This window comes from Protopterus annectens, chromosome 1.part2 (genome assembly GCF_019279795.1).
Source record: "Protopterus annectens isolate FY-2018-M chromosome 1.part2, PAN1.0, whole genome shotgun sequence".
NCBI lineage: Eukaryota > Metazoa > Chordata > Ceratodontiformes > Protopteridae > Protopterus > Protopterus annectens.
This window is the reverse complement of record NC_056727.1, coordinates 1241209099-1241226826: the sequence shown is the minus strand read 5'-3', so window position 1 is coordinate 1241226826 and position 17728 is coordinate 1241209099. Positions and strand designations below refer to the sequence as shown.

The window sequence follows — 17728 nt, the reverse complement described above, 5'->3', positions numbered from 1 at the left end:
ACATTTACTATGATTATAAAATCTTACTGTTTAATTCTGTACTGGTTTTACTCTGTACTGTACAGCTTTTCCCATAAGACCCTTTTGTAAAAAGGTCTGGTCCAGTGGACATCCAGGTTACCAAAAATGAATAAAATAAAATTCTGGTTATGAAGACCAAGGATATATGCCATATTAGTCGACAATCAGTACTTCTGAGTGATATTTAAAGATTCTGAATGAGAAAAAAAGGTTCCTTACTAGAAAGTAAAATAATTATAATATAATTTGCCTTGACAATGATGGAAAGACTTTCTCTGAGCCAACAATGACCACTGAGGCTTTTTGTGAACTTTTTAAATAGAATTAATGGTCTACAAACCACATATTATACTATGAATCAGCAATATCTTGAAACTATTACCTATATATTTTATTCAAAAGCTGTAAACTTATTCTCTGTATTTAAGCACAAAGTACTACTGTGGAAGCTTTTACAACATGTGGAACTAAGAGATAATTGGCTTCTTTACCAGTTTTTAGTTTTGTGAAACACAAATCTATCCCATTATTTCACAATTTTTGTTTTCTAATTCAACAGAAAGTTTTCATCCTCTGTGGAAATAGCTGTAGCAACTCAGTTGCCTAAAGGCTTTACAACTCATAATATTAATAATTACAGATCTTATTACTCTTATTTAGACTTATGAAGAGAGTCATTGCTGATCGACTCAAAAAAAAACCCATTAGTAACTGATTGTTTATTCAGCAGCATGGCATCTAAGACTGTCACAACACTGAGACTGAATGGCTGTATTTACAGCAGTATGAATAAAAGTGTTCTGAATGAGAACATTTTATTGATTTAGTCAAGACCTTTGATTTGGTTTCTTGTTATCTTTTAAGAGAGCTTCATAAATGTTGAACTAATGATATAGCTGCATGATGGTTCAAAAGCTACTAAAAATTCCACTCAGACAGAGCTCTTATCAGCTCTGGACTTTTTCTTCAAGTACAACTTGCAAGACATTTCCCCTTAGTCTTGTGTTCTTGGCCTGTATTATTCACAGTTTTCACAAACTGAGTTATTTTTTTTTTACTCAAATGATTTTTATTTTGATGAAATAACACAATAATTTAATACATTCATAACATTCAATAACTATTTACAGTATTTACATTCAGCCTGACAAAAAGGATTCAGATAAAAACATCTGTAGTTAAATAATAAGTTAATATATAAACTATGATAGTTAGAAAGAGTTTGGTTTCTTTGAAGGGAACTTATCTGCCCAGCAAAAAAGCAATACCAAGCCAACCATCAATCCTCAAAGGCTTTAAAGAAGTATACTGTTTGGCAACAATAAAGCTCTGAGGGGCTTCACGCTGAAACTTGTGTTTTAGTCAGCTCAGCTCGAGCTGCTGGCACTTTAGGCATGTGGAAGGTGCCTTGAAGCTTTGAAAGCTGGCCAGCTGTTCCAACCTTGGCAGGATATAGCCCCATATAGCCAAGGCTACTGCAGCAGAGATCACTATGATGGACATCAGAGAGTGACAAAAATGGTGAAAAAACATAAGTACACTATCAAAGAGACAGTGAAAATCGGTAGAGTTTAATGAACTATATTACAAAATTCTACCATGCAAGGCCATTTATTTTTGCTTCGCAAAAAGGGAGATGTAACACGTGTCATTTTTGTTTAAATTATTGTTGCTACTGTTACATTGGTCATGTAATTCAGTTTTATGTGTACTAGACAGCTTTACAAATCATTTATGATGAGGGGAATTCAGAAAATTCTGTGAAGGGGTACGTCAAGCCTGATAGGACATACCTCCAAAAATAGGGAGATACTGTTCTAGGTTACTTCAGGCCTGAAAATAGGAATGTTCTTCTAAAATCAGAACAGTTGAGAGGTCAGACTGGTGCCATAACAGGGGAGATTCAAAATCTCTTTCTTTTTATGATAGCTATGATGATATTATTACTGAAAATGTAAAGTTAGTGTACAATAGCTTATGAATTCAGATGTACTGGAAATACTGTCAGAAGCGTAATATTCAAAGAAGCTTGAAATAAGTCTACTAACAAACAGAGAGTCATGAAGGTAATACATTAAACCACTGTGTGAAAGAACTCGGGGCATCTGACAAAAAGATTTCAGATAAAAACATCTGTAGTTAAATAATAAGTTAATATATAAACTATGATAGTTAAAAAGAGTTTGGTTCCATCTGTAGGGTATCAACCAAATTCAAAACCTTCCTCCACTCTTTAGTATGCATTTCTTCAGTGATGATAGGAATTCCTCCATTGTGGGTGCTACATTAGAGTTCCATCTTCTAGTTATACATTTTCTGCCTATTGCTGACATTGTCCACAACAAATACAGGTCATCTTTTTTCATATTATTACTATTAACAACATTCAATAAAATTAAGGACTTTGTCAAAACAAATATATCAGTATAGATAGCTTGAAGAAATTTGTTAATCTCATTCCAATATGGTTTAATATTAGTACAGTCATAAAAAATATGAGACCAGTCAGCATTAGTGGACAGATGACATCTCCAACATAACTTGCTGTTTGAAGGGTTCATTTTTGAGAGTTTCTCAGGTGTCAAAAAGGATCTGTGTAGAAATTTCCAATGAAAAATCCTCCAGAATTGTGAGTAAGAAGTTAGTTAAACTGAAAATAAAATGTTTGTTTTATCTGCCATTGATAATGATACTTGAAACCCTTTAGTTAGGTATTGTCAGTAAGAATCTTTAGGAACTGTTTTATAGACAATTAAAGTGTTATATAGATATGATAATTCATTCTTAACATTGATATTATTATACAGAATTCCAAAAATCCACTTTATAATTTTTGGCATGGTTTTGAAGGATGAATTATGTATTATTCTACACAGATCCTTAGTGTATGCTGTGACACTCTGAAGAACCAACTAGGCATTAGGGGATAGGCCATAGGTTGACAATATACTTTGTGAGTTTAAAGCTTGTTGGTTTTCAATACATTGCAACCAATAAAATAGGTTATTATTTTCCCATAAACCAAAAATCTCTCTGTGTGTTTTATCAGGGAAATCCCTTGTAATAGTAAATGGTATTAAAATTCTATGCCACAGTTTTATATCAAAATTTGTACTAATGAATTTTCTAAACACATCACAAATATTATTAGTGTTAGTTTAGTTCATTTTGTTGTACTATACTGTAAATTTAAACTTAAATAGTGCCATATCTTGTCATCTTTGTCAGTTACCAAAGCATTTTTGATAAATAATTTTCATTCATTAGTATAAAGGAGTGTAACTGTTTCCAATTGGAAGAGTATCTAGGATTTATCCAGTTCATCACTATTTTAATTATAGATGCCTTTATATGAGTTTCAATTTCTGGGAATTTTAACCCCCTTGTTCCCATTTTCTGATATGATGAGAATATGCCACTCGATTTCTTTTGGGGTAGCACAGGAATTTCATCAGAGCTGAAGTGATTTCTTTAAGGATTTTCTTTCCTGGTGTAAGATTAAGGGCTTGTGCTATATATAATATTTTAGGTAACAAAACAAATTTTATCAGTTGTAACCTATCATCAAATGTTATAAACAAATTATTCCATTTGCTTATTAATGTCTTGATTAAGTTTATGGCTTTAGCATAGTTAAGCTGTAAGGTTTCCTCTATATTCTTACCTAGGGCTATTCCTAAATAGTATAGAGTTGAAACTTGGTTTCCAATAATATGATTAACTGGAACCTGTACGTTCTTTTTTATTTAATAATAAATATTTTGATTTAGATTTGTTGAAGGAGAGTCCTGAGATTTTTTTGGAAATTTGTTGTTACTCTATCCACTTCAACTAACACAGTTGGGTAAGGTAAGTAAGACATCATCAGCAAACATTCTTATTTTAGAAATATATTGGTCATATATATTTATACCTCTTATCTTTGGGTTATTATGTATTAAAATGGCAAGTATTTCTATGGCCAGAGCAAATAGGATAGGGGACAAGGACATCCTTGTCTAGTACCTCTAGTAATTTGGATAGCTTTGGAAGTAAAGGGACCTAATTTGACATATGCTAGATTATTTTCATAGATTTTCTTTATCATTGTTACAAAAAAGGGGGAAAATCAAATAACTGTAAGACTTTAAATAAATAACCCCAATTTAAGGAGTCAAAGGCCTTTTGAATATCTAGACCTTTTATCAATGCTTCATTGTTTCTTCTATTGAGGTAATCTATCAGAGTTAATACTCTTTTAATAGTATCCTCTATATGCCTGCTATGTATGAAACTAGTTTGGTCTTCATTAATTATTTTAGATATGGGTATTTTCAATCTATTGACCATAATTGGCATAAATAGTTTATAATCATTATTCAACAAACAAATTGGTCTATATGAGTTGCAATGATTAGGGTCCTTATTCTCTTTTAATATAGGGGAAATTAGAGAATATCTCCAAGAAGGAGGAAAATTTGCTAATGTTTGAACTTCAAGAAAGATTTTATGTAGGAAAGAGATTATAGAAAAAGGGAACAATCTGTAAATTTTGATAAGTAAGCCATCTATTCCAGGTGCTTTATTAGACTTACTTCCTTTAATCCCATCTAAAATTTCCTTTTGAGAAGTAGGTTTTTGTAGATCTAACAAGTTCCTCAGGAATTCTTATGTTGGGAACTATATTCTCTAACTTCTCACATTCATTTGTACTTATTTTATCTTTATGATGCTCTGCATAATGACATTGAAAAGCCTTCAGAATGTCCCCTCTGTCCAAGACTTTTTTCCTTTCCCCTTCATGAAAGATACAGTTAATATTATTAATTTTTGATTGTATCTTAATTTTCATAGACAGGTTATGAAGATGCTTAGGAGAGGTAGCATAAGAATTTAATTTCAGTTTTTCCATAGCTAAATTATTGAGTTATTTTTGATATTTCAGATCTTCTGGCAATTCTTTAAGCAGTTTATCTCAGTTTGCAGAACAAACAATTCTGCCACTATTTTAAAATGTCTTCTTCAAAAATATCTTGAAAGAGTAACTAAATGATTCAGTAATGAAAAGTAAAAAAAAAATAAAAAAATAACTTTGACAAAGCCAATTTCATGTTGTTTAACACTTAGGACTAACCTCACTTTATTCATCCTGAATGTGACATATTCTTTCTATGCTACACTAGTTGAAACAGTATTTGATCACATATATGTAGGGGTAGGGCCTGACTATTCCTTCTCATTTAACACTCACACATAAATTACACTATTCACAATAAATGTTCAACTTAGGTATGCATACGAATTCTACCAAATGCAATTTGAAGGGGTGCTCATGCTTCTGCTAGAGTACACATCTCTGTATGTACCTAATGGGCCTGTCACGTCTTTATATAAAATGCACACAGTACAAAACTCTTAGTTCTCCCCTTAGAGAGCTTTACTGCCTCTATTTTCACTACTTTAATTGGCTGTCACAGGAATATACTAACAAATATGATTTTATTCTTTAAAAATATTAAACTATGGGCACTGTTCTACCCTTTTTTGACATTTCTTTAGGCCATATACCTCTACTCGATGAAAATTTAAGTGAGCACGAAACCAATAAAAGCCAAAAAAGTTTTTGTGCTCGCTTAAATTTTCGTCAGTTTGTTTCGTTTAGCTTTACATTTACCGCTACTCACCAGTCATCTTTGAATTTGTTGGTTCCTACACAGAGGATTATGATCACTTATTATGTGTTTGAGGCATGGATGCCAAGAAATTCACCTTAAGACTGAAGCTTGGGAGGTGAATATTGGCATCCATGTTGAGAACACATAATATTAGGTTATGATCAGTGACCTGATCATAATTTTTTGTAGTGCATGGAGCTTTATCTGCTCCATGCACTACTAGCTACAGTAAAATAGGAAAAACAAGACTAAATGATTTGCCAGTTTTGAGAGCCATAAAGCACTTAGCATTCACTGTAAGAAAGGCAGTGTAATGCATGCTTCTCAGCTGTCCAGAGTTTCACAGAAAATCCAGGTTATTGTGTTATATTTTCTGGTCTGTTCCTCATAAAAAATCTGTATTTTTTGGACAAACCACTGAGGACTGAAGTCATTAAATAATGACATACATTTGAGTTTCAGAGTTGGTATCCTTTGGAAAATGCAGGAAAACACACATCCTCTTAGTCCAGCTAGTTTCTAAGTTTATTGGTGGAAGGAACACCTTATTCCTGCAGACAATACAAAGAAACATTTTTTTGTTCATCCACTGTCATTTTTTGGTTAGTTCAGGCAAGTTTTACTGCCTAGCTTGAGACCCGACCTTGAAAATGTCAGCAAGGGGTGCTTAACATTTGTTAAAGTCTTGTGCCACTTTAGCACTTAACTGGTTTGTCTTTTTCTGAATATCAGAGCATAATCACCACACTCCATGCACTACATTTAAATTACGTTCTTCTAAATCAGCATTTCATATCTCTTGCCCTAAATATAGTAATCCTCACCAAATTAAATCTTTAACCTTAATCAATGATTTTTTTCTGCCCAATAAATTATTTATATTTCATTTACCAACATAATTGTCAAAACTTTATATATTTTGTTAACAAATAATTCTGTTAATAATATGTTATGAAATTATGTTGGCATTTTTAGAATGTAGTGGTTCAGTTACTGTCTCATATCTGCTAATCCTAATATACTTCAGAATCGCATATTTTACCCTTATCCTATTAATCAGTTTCTATCTATGCTACTGAACAGTTTTTGTAATGGTTTCATTCTGTATTGTCTGTTTGTAGTATTTTTGTTTCCTTTGCAGTCAGAAGTGGCTGAAAAATGTCATAGGCCCAGTTCGCTAATCTGGATTCCCAATACAATAAGTGATACAGTAAATAATACTAGTAATAATAATAACAATAATTTATTTGGGACTAATAGCTCATAGGCTACGAATAGCCCAAAGGTAAAAAGTCTGAGGGTAAAAGACATTGTATGGAAAAATGCAAGCATTGAAAAATTAAAGCGGATTATCATATGATTGCCCTAAGAAAAGAAGGACCGAGTTTCCATGAAAAAATTAAAGCGGATTATTATATGATTGCCCTAAGAAAAGGACCGAGTTTCCAGTAACATTTTTTTCTCTGCAACTTCCAAGGGAAATACTGTGTAACAGTTTTTAAAAAGAAGCCTGACAAAGCAATATGTTCCCTGTATCCTGCCATTCACTACATTCCGAGAGGCCAGTAGACAAATGTCACCCATGCATGTTCTGTGTCTACTAAAAAGAAAGGAAAACATCAGTAGCATCAATGTGACAATATGCCCTGAGAGACTAAACTGACCACAGTACTCATGCCTTGCCTTTAAGACCATGGTTTACTTACAAGAATGGGTGGTGGCTAGCGGTTTGGCATGAGGTGGTTAGAAAGCCATGAATCAAAGGCCATGTTCTTTGATAGGGTAGCCTCGGAAATAAAGATGGGAGTTTATATACAGGAAACCATCCAGACTAGAGTTATAGAATTAAAGGCTATATTTTATCCAGAAATGTTCCTCGAGAGAAAAAAATACTCTTTTGAAAAAATTGGTATCTCTTAAAAGTAGAAGGTGGTTAGGTACAACCATAGATTATCTTTGTATTCACTGGACACATACAATTAATGCTATGTTTTGAGCCTGCATGGATACAGGATGCAAGCACATAAGGACAGTTTTTATAATGGATACAGGAAGGATTGTCTAATCACACATCTTTTTTTGTAGGAACATTTCATGTTCAGTGTGACACCCCTGCACTGGCCCAGTAATCAAGGAGCCTCAATTCTCACCACTGGCAACAGTGGGGAAGATACACACACAGTAAAGTGCAATTTTCCTTAAGAGCACACAGAGACCACAGTCAGTCTGGGGCTGGTTTCTCCCTCTTTCTACAGATGCCCAATAAGAATCCCCACTGGCCCAGCTATAGGGTTGAAATCTCAGCTGAGTGGCCAAGACAAAACCTTCAGCACCCTCTCTGTCCAACCAGTGCTTCGTATCCCTGCCCAAGTAGCTAACACACTTTGAGATTTGAATGATATACAAACACACATATGCACCTGGGAAAGGCTGGCACAGGTTTATTAGCTATGCCTCCTTCTGCTCAGAGGTAGTTCTGAGTGCCACCAGGCCAAGTCTTTATCAGCTACTTAAAGCCCTTAACAAAGGGTGTCCACTTCTACTGCATAATGTTACTATTATCCAAATGGTAGTCTGACCAAGAGTAAGGCTATTTAGGAGTAGCCTGTACAGTGTCACCATATAGATATGCAAGTACGCTAAGAGCTTAAATATGTCTCACAAATATCAGCCACAAAGGTTTAAATATATTTAATAATAAATAATAAAAGAACAAGACAATACTAAGTATGTATTCACAGTGACTTCAGAGTTCAAGATCACAGGAAATATTTAAAACAACATTGCAGGACAGTCTCAGATAAATAAAGAAAACATCTAAGCTATACTTTACTCTATTCCTATCTGAATATGAAATAGTTACTATGCCCTAAAACTTACTAATAGCAAGGCAAGTGCAGATGAGTGGATGTTTCCTGGTCAAAGACAAAATACAAAATGCACTCTCTCTCTGACCGAGTTCTTAAATTAATATTAAATATTACTACAGAGTTAGCTTGGATGACATCAGTTTTTGTCACATGACTTTAGTTCACAAGCTAAACCCCCTTTGTCAGAAACTAACATAATTTAACATCTCTGTGTGAAGAATACATATCTCTCAGATGTTTGAAGACTTTGGAAGTCATAAAACAATACAACACTTCTGCATCTCAAACCTAGTAATTACTTCTCTTTCAAGACAATACAAAAATCTTCTAGCTCTAGACATTGTGTCTGCTACTGAACTGAAACTGAGAGATAACTTTTATAGCATAATTGAAAAACAATTTAATTTAAACTTATTTTCTTGAAGTTTTGCAAGTTAACCCTCTATGTTCTAGTTTCTAACATATACATTTATATAATTACAATAGTTTATATACATTCTATTCTAAGCCAGCAGGGCATGCTATGGTTACATTTTAGCTCAGTACTTTATACCTTTACACACACTTCTGTATGAATCATATCAATATTCACAAATGACATAGAATTATTTACAAAATTCCAGATAGCTGGGCTGGCAGTATTTCCTTTTGTGACATGCAGTATGAAAGTCCGGATCTGAAAGAGCTGCTAAAACGTCATGAGGTTGTGAGCTAGAGCTTGTTAAAGATTAAGTATAGCAAAACACAACATTAAATGATGGGAAACTGTTAACTATTAGAGAAGAAAGATGTTGTAGTCTGTGTTACTAGTAAAAACACAATTTAAAGCATAAATATTTTGATGGTAAGTATTAAAATGAATTATGGCGATTCTTAAGTTATAGGAATGGCCCATGGAATTCACAGCAATGTCACAACTTTTGCAGATTAAACTAACCCATGTGATATATTAGGTTTAGCTACGTGTGACAGAGGCAAATAATACAAGTTATACTTTTCTGAAAATTCATATCTGAAAAGCATAACTTAAAAGAACACGATAAACATAAAAGCCTTTTTATACCCCCTATCACATGTATTAAAATCACTGTTACACTGCAGTGGAGAAAGTGTGTTGGGGGTCACAGAAAGTGTCATGTTGACCCACACAGTCCAACACATTGCAATAAGGCAAAGAGCAATGTTTATCATTCAAATTACAGACCTTCAATCACATATGCAGCGATGATGTTTAAGCAAGCCAGTATATTATACTCATGGTTGTAAGAAGTATCATTAACCCAGGATTCATGATATGTGATTTCCAAAAAATACTCAGAACTTTCAAGGAACCACAACTTAAGAAAAATGTATTTTTATGGGACCAAACTCCCCAACTCACCGAGGAAACATCTATGATCCTGCCCCTACACTATTCATATCTGATGTTGCTGCAACTGGTGGACAGAAAAAAATCCTTCCAGAATAATCCAGGGGTTAACTTGAGAATGTTGACAACTTGTTCTGATTGGTCAAGTGTAAGTAACTGAAATGACTAGCTCCAAACAGCAACAAGACTCAGTTATCCCCAAATCTCAGGTTTGTTAGTTCCTGAAAGATGACCACTTTAAGGAATGTTAAGCAAACTGAAACTCATTGAAACATATGCCCCTGATGTTATAGATGATATAGAGAACAGATAAGTAAGGTTTTTGCTTAACATTTTGGTAGACTGGACTTTATCGTCTTTTCTATGAAAGATTAAACTTCATCTCAGAACTGAAAAGGTATTTGGTGACTCCAGTTCAAGTGTAATGGGAGCAGAATGACTATTAGCAACTCAAAGTAAATCAGTTTGCTCTGTGCCTCTCATTTTGTAACTTTAATAAAATGTTTTCACAGATCTGCATCAACATGGATATAGCAAGTTGTGATAATGTCAGTAAGGCCCCTGACAAGGTCAACCACCTTAAAATGAATTCCATGATCATATTAGAATGACTATATATTTAGTTCAACAGATTAAGCCCTGCTTTAAAGCAAATAATGACTGGGCAGCAAGTTTACTTTTCTAGTGGGAGTGAGTTCATCTTCACTGTGGTGTCCCAGAAGATTCCACTTTGGGAGCCTGTACCCCAGGAAACCAGAGTTAAATAATGTGCAAATGACTTGCTCACTGACAAACAGGTTACTATACGGAATTTATTTCCAGTTGTTCAAGGGACTAAAAGTGATCTGGAGAGGTTTCTGATTTTGTTAGATGTACAAAGTAGTGACTTTAGATTTAAGAATAGTGACAGTTATAAAGACATTACATGTGCATATGTATACACTAACTAACAGGGTGTTCAGATAATGTTACAGGTGAATATTGGGCTAATTGTCCTGAAGGGCAATTGTAAGCCTAGCCAATAACCTGAAGTTAGAATCAAACTCTATACATTGTGTTTATGAAGTGAAGATCTTAACCATAATGCCAAAGCCACATCTTTAAACTGCACTTCCCCATACATATTAGAGTTATTAAAGCACAAGCAAAGGCATTAATGACATTTGAACTCATGACCCCTGGTTTACAAGACCAGTTCTCTAACTCCCAAACTACAAGGCCACATGTTATTTACTTATATACCAAAAACATTGTTAATTTTGTAAAAACAAATACACTGCCACTACAAAATTTCACAGGTATGTGGGTAATGGTTACCTTGTTTTAACACTAGATGATGAGTCCTGCTGCTTTTCCTTCCTCTGATGTGTGCCATCCATGGTCCAGCTAATAAAGAGGAATCTGAAGGAGAATCTAGATTTGGAGTGGAATGCTCATTTCTGGCATATGAGAAATAGCTTTACAGGCCTGAAAAAAATGAAATAAAAGTCAAAATGAAATTGTTGGGCTACTGAACAGTGTCACTTTCCTTTTTTTGCAAAAACACCTACAATCACTAGAGCAAAACCAGAGGAAATTCACCCCCCAGAATGTATACAAACACACACACTCACACACACACACACACACACACACACACACACACACACACACATACACACATCATATGTCAATAATTAGTAGTTCCTTCCTTTCCTGTGGTTACTACTTACATAGTTGCTAGGATAATTAGAAGATAATATTTTTACTAACAAGAAACAAATACATATAATTTTGACCATATTTCAAAACAAGACAATAGAAGAGTTTTACAAGTATGAAAGTTGTTCAGTACAAAACTAATAGCTCTGAGGAACACAGGGATGGGGCCCTGAGTGCAACCCCAGTTACTGAAGTTTGATTGCTGGGTTTAGCTGCTGGAACAGCAGGCTGAGGTGAATTTAATTAAGTAGGTGTGGTCTGCTTGCCCATTCTCGAAGAAATACACTGTTCACTCTACAAATAGACCATCAAACGAGGAAAGATGGGTACTTCAGCATACACAGTAACTTTGTGTGTGTGTGTGGATGTATGTATATATGAATAACATACACACCACAAGCAGAAAGACACACACACACACATATACACACACACACACACACACACACACACACACACACACACACACACACACACACACACACACACACACAGATGGAGAGATATACATATGTATAAAGACACGTGTATATATATATATATCTGTCTATCTATCTATCTATCTATCTATCTATCTATCTATCTATGGTTTACTATGAAATGGCTGAAAATCAAAAGACTGAATCCCAAAAAGACTGAAAATTCAAAATACTGAATACAATTTTAATGCAAGGGGCAAGCCCCCCCTGCTCCCCTCATGTGGGGGGGCTGTGCCCCCCACACCCCCTGCTAACTATATATACCAACTTCAAGATAGTACGGCAGTGGAGAAGGGGAAAATTGCATCATTCAGTAGAATTTTTAGTCTTTTTGGGATTCAGTCTTTTGATTTTCAGTCATTTGATATATTATATATATATATATATATATATATATATAAATATATATATATATATATATATATATACACACACACACATACACACTATATATATATATATATATATATATATATATATATATATATATATATATATATATATATATATATATGGATATAAAATCCCTTGCATGGTATAAGGAACTGGATAGTTAAAAAAAAATTATGCTAGTAGAGGATGTAATCCTTGTGATAATTGCGTCTATTGTATAGTAATTCTGAAAACGAAATCTTTCACTTCTACTAATACATCTAGAATACATGAAATACAGCAGCTGATTACATGTCGGATGGAATGGATGATCTATATGGCTATATGCCAATGCGGGGATTTTTATGTGTGCCAAACATCCAGGTCATTTACGAGTAAGGTAGTGGTGCATTTAAGTGATATCAAATGCCAACGTATTAGAAGTGCCCTTTACAAATATAAAATAGATCATACAACTGCACATTTTATATTTATAAGAAGAGATACAATATGTAAGATGAATTTATTAGAAATGGATAGACATAAAGTACTAGATAAAAAGGAGAGATCATGGATTTTGAATCTAGGGGCATTATATAAACCTGGCTTAAATGAATATTTATAAAAAGATGATATTAATGATATCTTTCCTATTAAAGTTAGTGGATGGATAAATAATAGGTTTAAAAGTATGTATTATTATTTAACAAATAAGTCATGCTGTTTTATAATGTATTAACTTGCCTTGCTGATATTTTAGATTGATCTGTACCTTTAATTTGGGGGACATATTAAGGGAGTGGATGTTGTATGAAGGTACTATTCCACTGATGACGCCTAATGAGTGAAATCGGTTTGGAGTTATTTGCCATTTGTATATTTCTACTGTTTGTTGGCCAATAAAGACATTTGGCAGAATTTTGCTGTTGGTTTGGGTCGCTGATCACTTAATATTATTATCTTTTGGTGGTGCTGGAAATTCTTTTTTGTGCTTCATACATACACACACACATATGTGTATATATATATATATATATATATGGGATCTGTGCAATTGTTCGAATTTTCACTACTTCGAACCCATTTCACCGAGTCCACTTGTTCGAAGTAGTGAAAGTTCGAACATTGACTTTGGCAGTCACACTACAGTGCGGAATGGGAATATTCCCTTTTACCCGCTGTAGTGGGATCTCGGAGTTGGTATAATTAAGTAGGGGGGGTGCAGGGGGGCTTGCCCCCCCCTGCAAAAACATGTTTTAGTGGGTTTTTTTGGGCCGCTCTGGGAACTAGACTTTAGCGAAAGTTCACTTTCGTTCATAGGTTCATAGGTTCATACTAGGCTATCTGCCCTAGGGCATTTATAAGCCTAGCCAGAGTGTGTTTGGCTTTTGCCACCCATTTTAAATGAATTTTGATATGCCCTTTTTTGAGGTTAGTATACTATGCCTCTGTCTAACAGTGACACAGAAGTGATACCCGGGGTAAACCTACGATCTCCCATCCACTCATCAAGATTCCTCTTGAAGAGAATCAATGAGGGACTCTGCCTAACCTGGACTGGGATTTTATTCCAGAGTGAAGGGAGCCTCTGGGTTATGAATCTGTCCCTCCAGCATGTCCTATTTATTTCAGTGCTGAGGTTCAAGTCTCGATGGGATTTGGATTTTCTGAGGTGCAGCATGTCCATTAATTCCGGGTTGGACATGGCTTTATACATCAGGCACAGATCTCCTCCGAGCAGGTGGTATGCCACTGAGTAGAGCTGGAGTTTCTCTAACCGGGCAGCATATGGCATCTGTTTGAGGCCTTTGATCCTCTTGGTCTGGTACTTTTGGGGTCTTTCCAGTTGCTGCAGGTGTCTGGCAAGGTACATCCCAAAAGGGGCATTGTACTCAATTATGGGCCTGATGAGGGATGAGTAAAGAGGCATGATGACCTCCCCTGATCTAGATGTGAATCCCTTCATGATTAGGTGGGCTATATAAAATGTTTTTCTAACCACTTTGGCCACGTGGTTTTCAAATGAGAGATTGCTATCAACTTGGGTCCCCAGGTCCCTAATTACTTCTTCCGTACTTAATGGATTACCACCTATGTGGTAATTTGTGGGCACTTTGTTTCTGCCAAAGGGGATGACTATACACTTTTTGGCATTTAGCTTGAGGCCATGGCTCTGGCACCAGTTGTCTGTTTCTATGAGGCCCTTTTGTAGGATGCTTGTGTTGGCTGGAGAGTCGATTATGGCACCTAGTTTGCAGTCATCTGCGAACTTGGTCAGCCACAGTCCTTCTGTGTTGGCCTGTACCTCTGAGAAATATATACCGAACAAGAGAGATCCCAGGACTGAGCCCTGTGGGATGCCACTTGTAACTGGTTTGGAGTCTGACATGGCTCCAGCAATTCTAACTATGTGGGTTCTGTCCTTGAGCCAGTTTGCAACCCATCTAGTGACATAGGGGTTTATGTTTAAGCTGGTGAGCTTATCTATAATGCCTGAGTAGGGTATTGTATTGAAGGCTTTTGCGAGGTCTGACTAGGCTGTGTGGACCACCTTCCCCTCGTCAATGGCCTTGGTGACTGTTTCAAAGAAATCAACCAGGTTTAAGAGGCAGGATCTGCCCTTAACAAAGCCGAACTGGGTAGGATCCAGTGTCTGTAGGTCCCCAATATCTTTATTTATGAGGTCCATGATGATCCTTTCCATAGCTTTGCAGACCAAGCTAGTCAGGCTTATGGGGCGATAGTTTCCAGGATCCGTTGAGGCACCACCTTTGTGGGGAGGGACCACTGTTGCTGTACGCCACTCTTTGGGTACATATCCTGTAGTAATGCTGAGATTGAACAGTAGTTTTATGTTTGGGTTTAGCTCTTCTTGGAGTTCATGTAGGATGCAGCCTGGGACACCATCTGGTCCCATTGATGCTGTGTTTTATGCTTTGGAGAGGGCAGCTCTTACCTGAGCATCTGAGATGTCAGGGGGGCAGCACTCTGCTGGGATAGATATTTGCCCTTTTGGTGGGGAGGGGGGTGAGTTTACACTGAATCTGTCAGCTAGGATGTTGGCAATGTCTGTGGGTTCAGTGTATTTTTTGTCAATTTGGACTAATTCTGAGCATATCTGGGAATTCCCACCCAGGTTCCTAACATAACTAAAGAAAGCCTTGTGATTATCCTTAGTGTCCTGTGCAATTTTTCTCTCGAAGCTGGTCTTAGACGATTTTATGAGTGCCCGTAGTTTTTTGCTAATACTGATCAGAGATGCCTTCCCTTTTTGGGATTTTGCTCTATCATGTAGTAGCTTCCTCCTTCTATTGTATAGTTTGTTTATGGCTGGGGTCCACCAGACAGGATGTCTGCCTTTGGAGGATTGGGTCTTGGTTTTATTTGGGATTGCATGATCCATGCATTCCTGAAGGTGTTCATAGAATGCCTTTATAAAGGAGTCTGCGGTCTGGGCCGTATTTTCCACAGGCCCAGGGCTTTGAAGGATTCCACCTCGGTTTTGAGGAGTGTGAAATTTGCTTTAGAGAAGTTTTTCACTGTGGTTTTCTGGGCAGGGGGTGGAGTCGGGATGTGAATATCCAGTGAGATTAGTTTATGGTCTGATCTTACCAGTGAAGGATACACTTCTGGTCTGGAGCATAGAGCCCCCATGTTGGTGATGATCAGGTCCAGTATGTTTTCCCCTCTTGTGGGAGTGGTAACAAGTTGTTCCATAGCATCTGAGTTTATAAATTCTAGGAACCTTTGGGCTAGGGTGTTGGAGCTAGAGTATTGCTCCCAGTCTATGTTTAGGTAGTTGAAGTCGCCCAATATAAAGTTGGTGAGGGTCACAAGAGTAGCAAGCAGGGTAGACCTGACTTCATGTGTCCTGCAAACCAACAAGAGTCTGCAAATCTTCCAAGACAAGCTGAAACAAAAAAATTAATGTAAAGTCTCTCCAGCATGTCCTATGGTCTCCTCCCTGTGGGACATACTTGATACACCTCCTTTAGGAGCTAGCCTGGGGGCATCTTTACTAGGTGCCCAAACTTCCTCAAAAGACTTCTCTCAATCCTGAGAAGGAGTACCTCTACTCAAGAATCTTTCCAGATTGTCATGTTCCTCACTCTACAATGGGCAGCTTGCCAAGCAACCCTGAGAAGGACCCTCATTTCTCCCACTCAAGCCATAATCTCATCCTTTTTGTTTACTCCCTAAACTTGATGCCACAGGTAGGATGGGCCATCAGAGTTACCAGTGTACTGAGAGCTGTGTTCTCTGGTTCCTTTCTCATTTAACAAACATAATCTGTGTAATACTTGGCTTATTATCATCAATACAATCATATGCTTGTCAGTTTGCAGATCTTGTTTTCCTCTCACTCATTAAAAAGACCCCAAGTTACTTAAATTCCTCTAACAAAGCTTCACAGATAAGTACTAGACTAACTGCTCTTTTGGGCCATTTTAAGTCTAGTCCATTTTCTTTTCAAATGTGAGAACCAAACCCTGTACCTTGTGCCTGTGAGGTAAATACCTTAATCATTATGTCAATCCACAACCCCTAAAGTACAGCAGAGGCCTTGATGAGACTTGAAGACATAATCCCTGGTTTGCAAGACCAGTACTCTAACCCCTGAGTTATAAGGTCACAGCTTTCCTTCACCTGCAGAGATCAAGCCACTTTCTTCCAGAACAGAACCATGAACTTTGATTGGGAGGTACTGATTTTATCACTTCACATTCAACAGCAGAGTGTTCTAGTGCATATGTGAGACTTCAGGTCAAGTGGAAAGTATCATTTGCAAATACCAAGGATGCAAACCTCACATCTAGAGCTTGAATATTCTCCAGATATTATCTGCACCTAGAAATCAGGAACAGAAGAATAGTCAAGCTATACCCTTGGCAGAGTCTTATGCTTGCTCAGTTTGAATGCATATGATCTAAAGCCAAAAATGCTGATACAATTATTGCTACGGAAGTAGAGCGACTAAGTGAAACACACAAATGGCCCTGGGATCCATTACTGTTGTAATATATCCCACAAAACATTCTGAAGTATGTGATCATATGCCCTTTCCAGACAAAAATGCTAATATCCCTACAGGGACAACAAGTTGCATTACTCCTTCTGACTCATGTGCTCACCTACTATGTTAAGTACACATTCCAGTAATCTGATGTAGGCTTTCTCATGAAAGCTGAAGAGGATGGTCCTTCTGTTAATGGAACAAATTATCTTGTCCCCACTTTCAATAAGTAGGATTACCACCTTGCT

The 17728-nt window shown here is 36.3% G+C and overlaps 1 protein-coding gene across 1 annotated transcript in view; it reads right to left on the bottom strand.

The window, feature by feature from the left end:
- LOC122792322 (nuclear receptor coactivator 7-like) overlaps window positions 1-17728 on the bottom strand; it is a 1388015-nt gene that overhangs the window by 1097005 nt on the left and 273282 nt on the right. The window contains exon 2 of the mRNA XM_044060116.1: window positions 11232-11381. Within this exon, the coding sequence (XP_043916051.1) occupies window positions 11232-11293 (62 nt within the window). The 5' untranslated portion in view covers window positions 11294-11381. The remainder of the gene's footprint in view (window positions 1-11231; window positions 11382-17728) is intronic.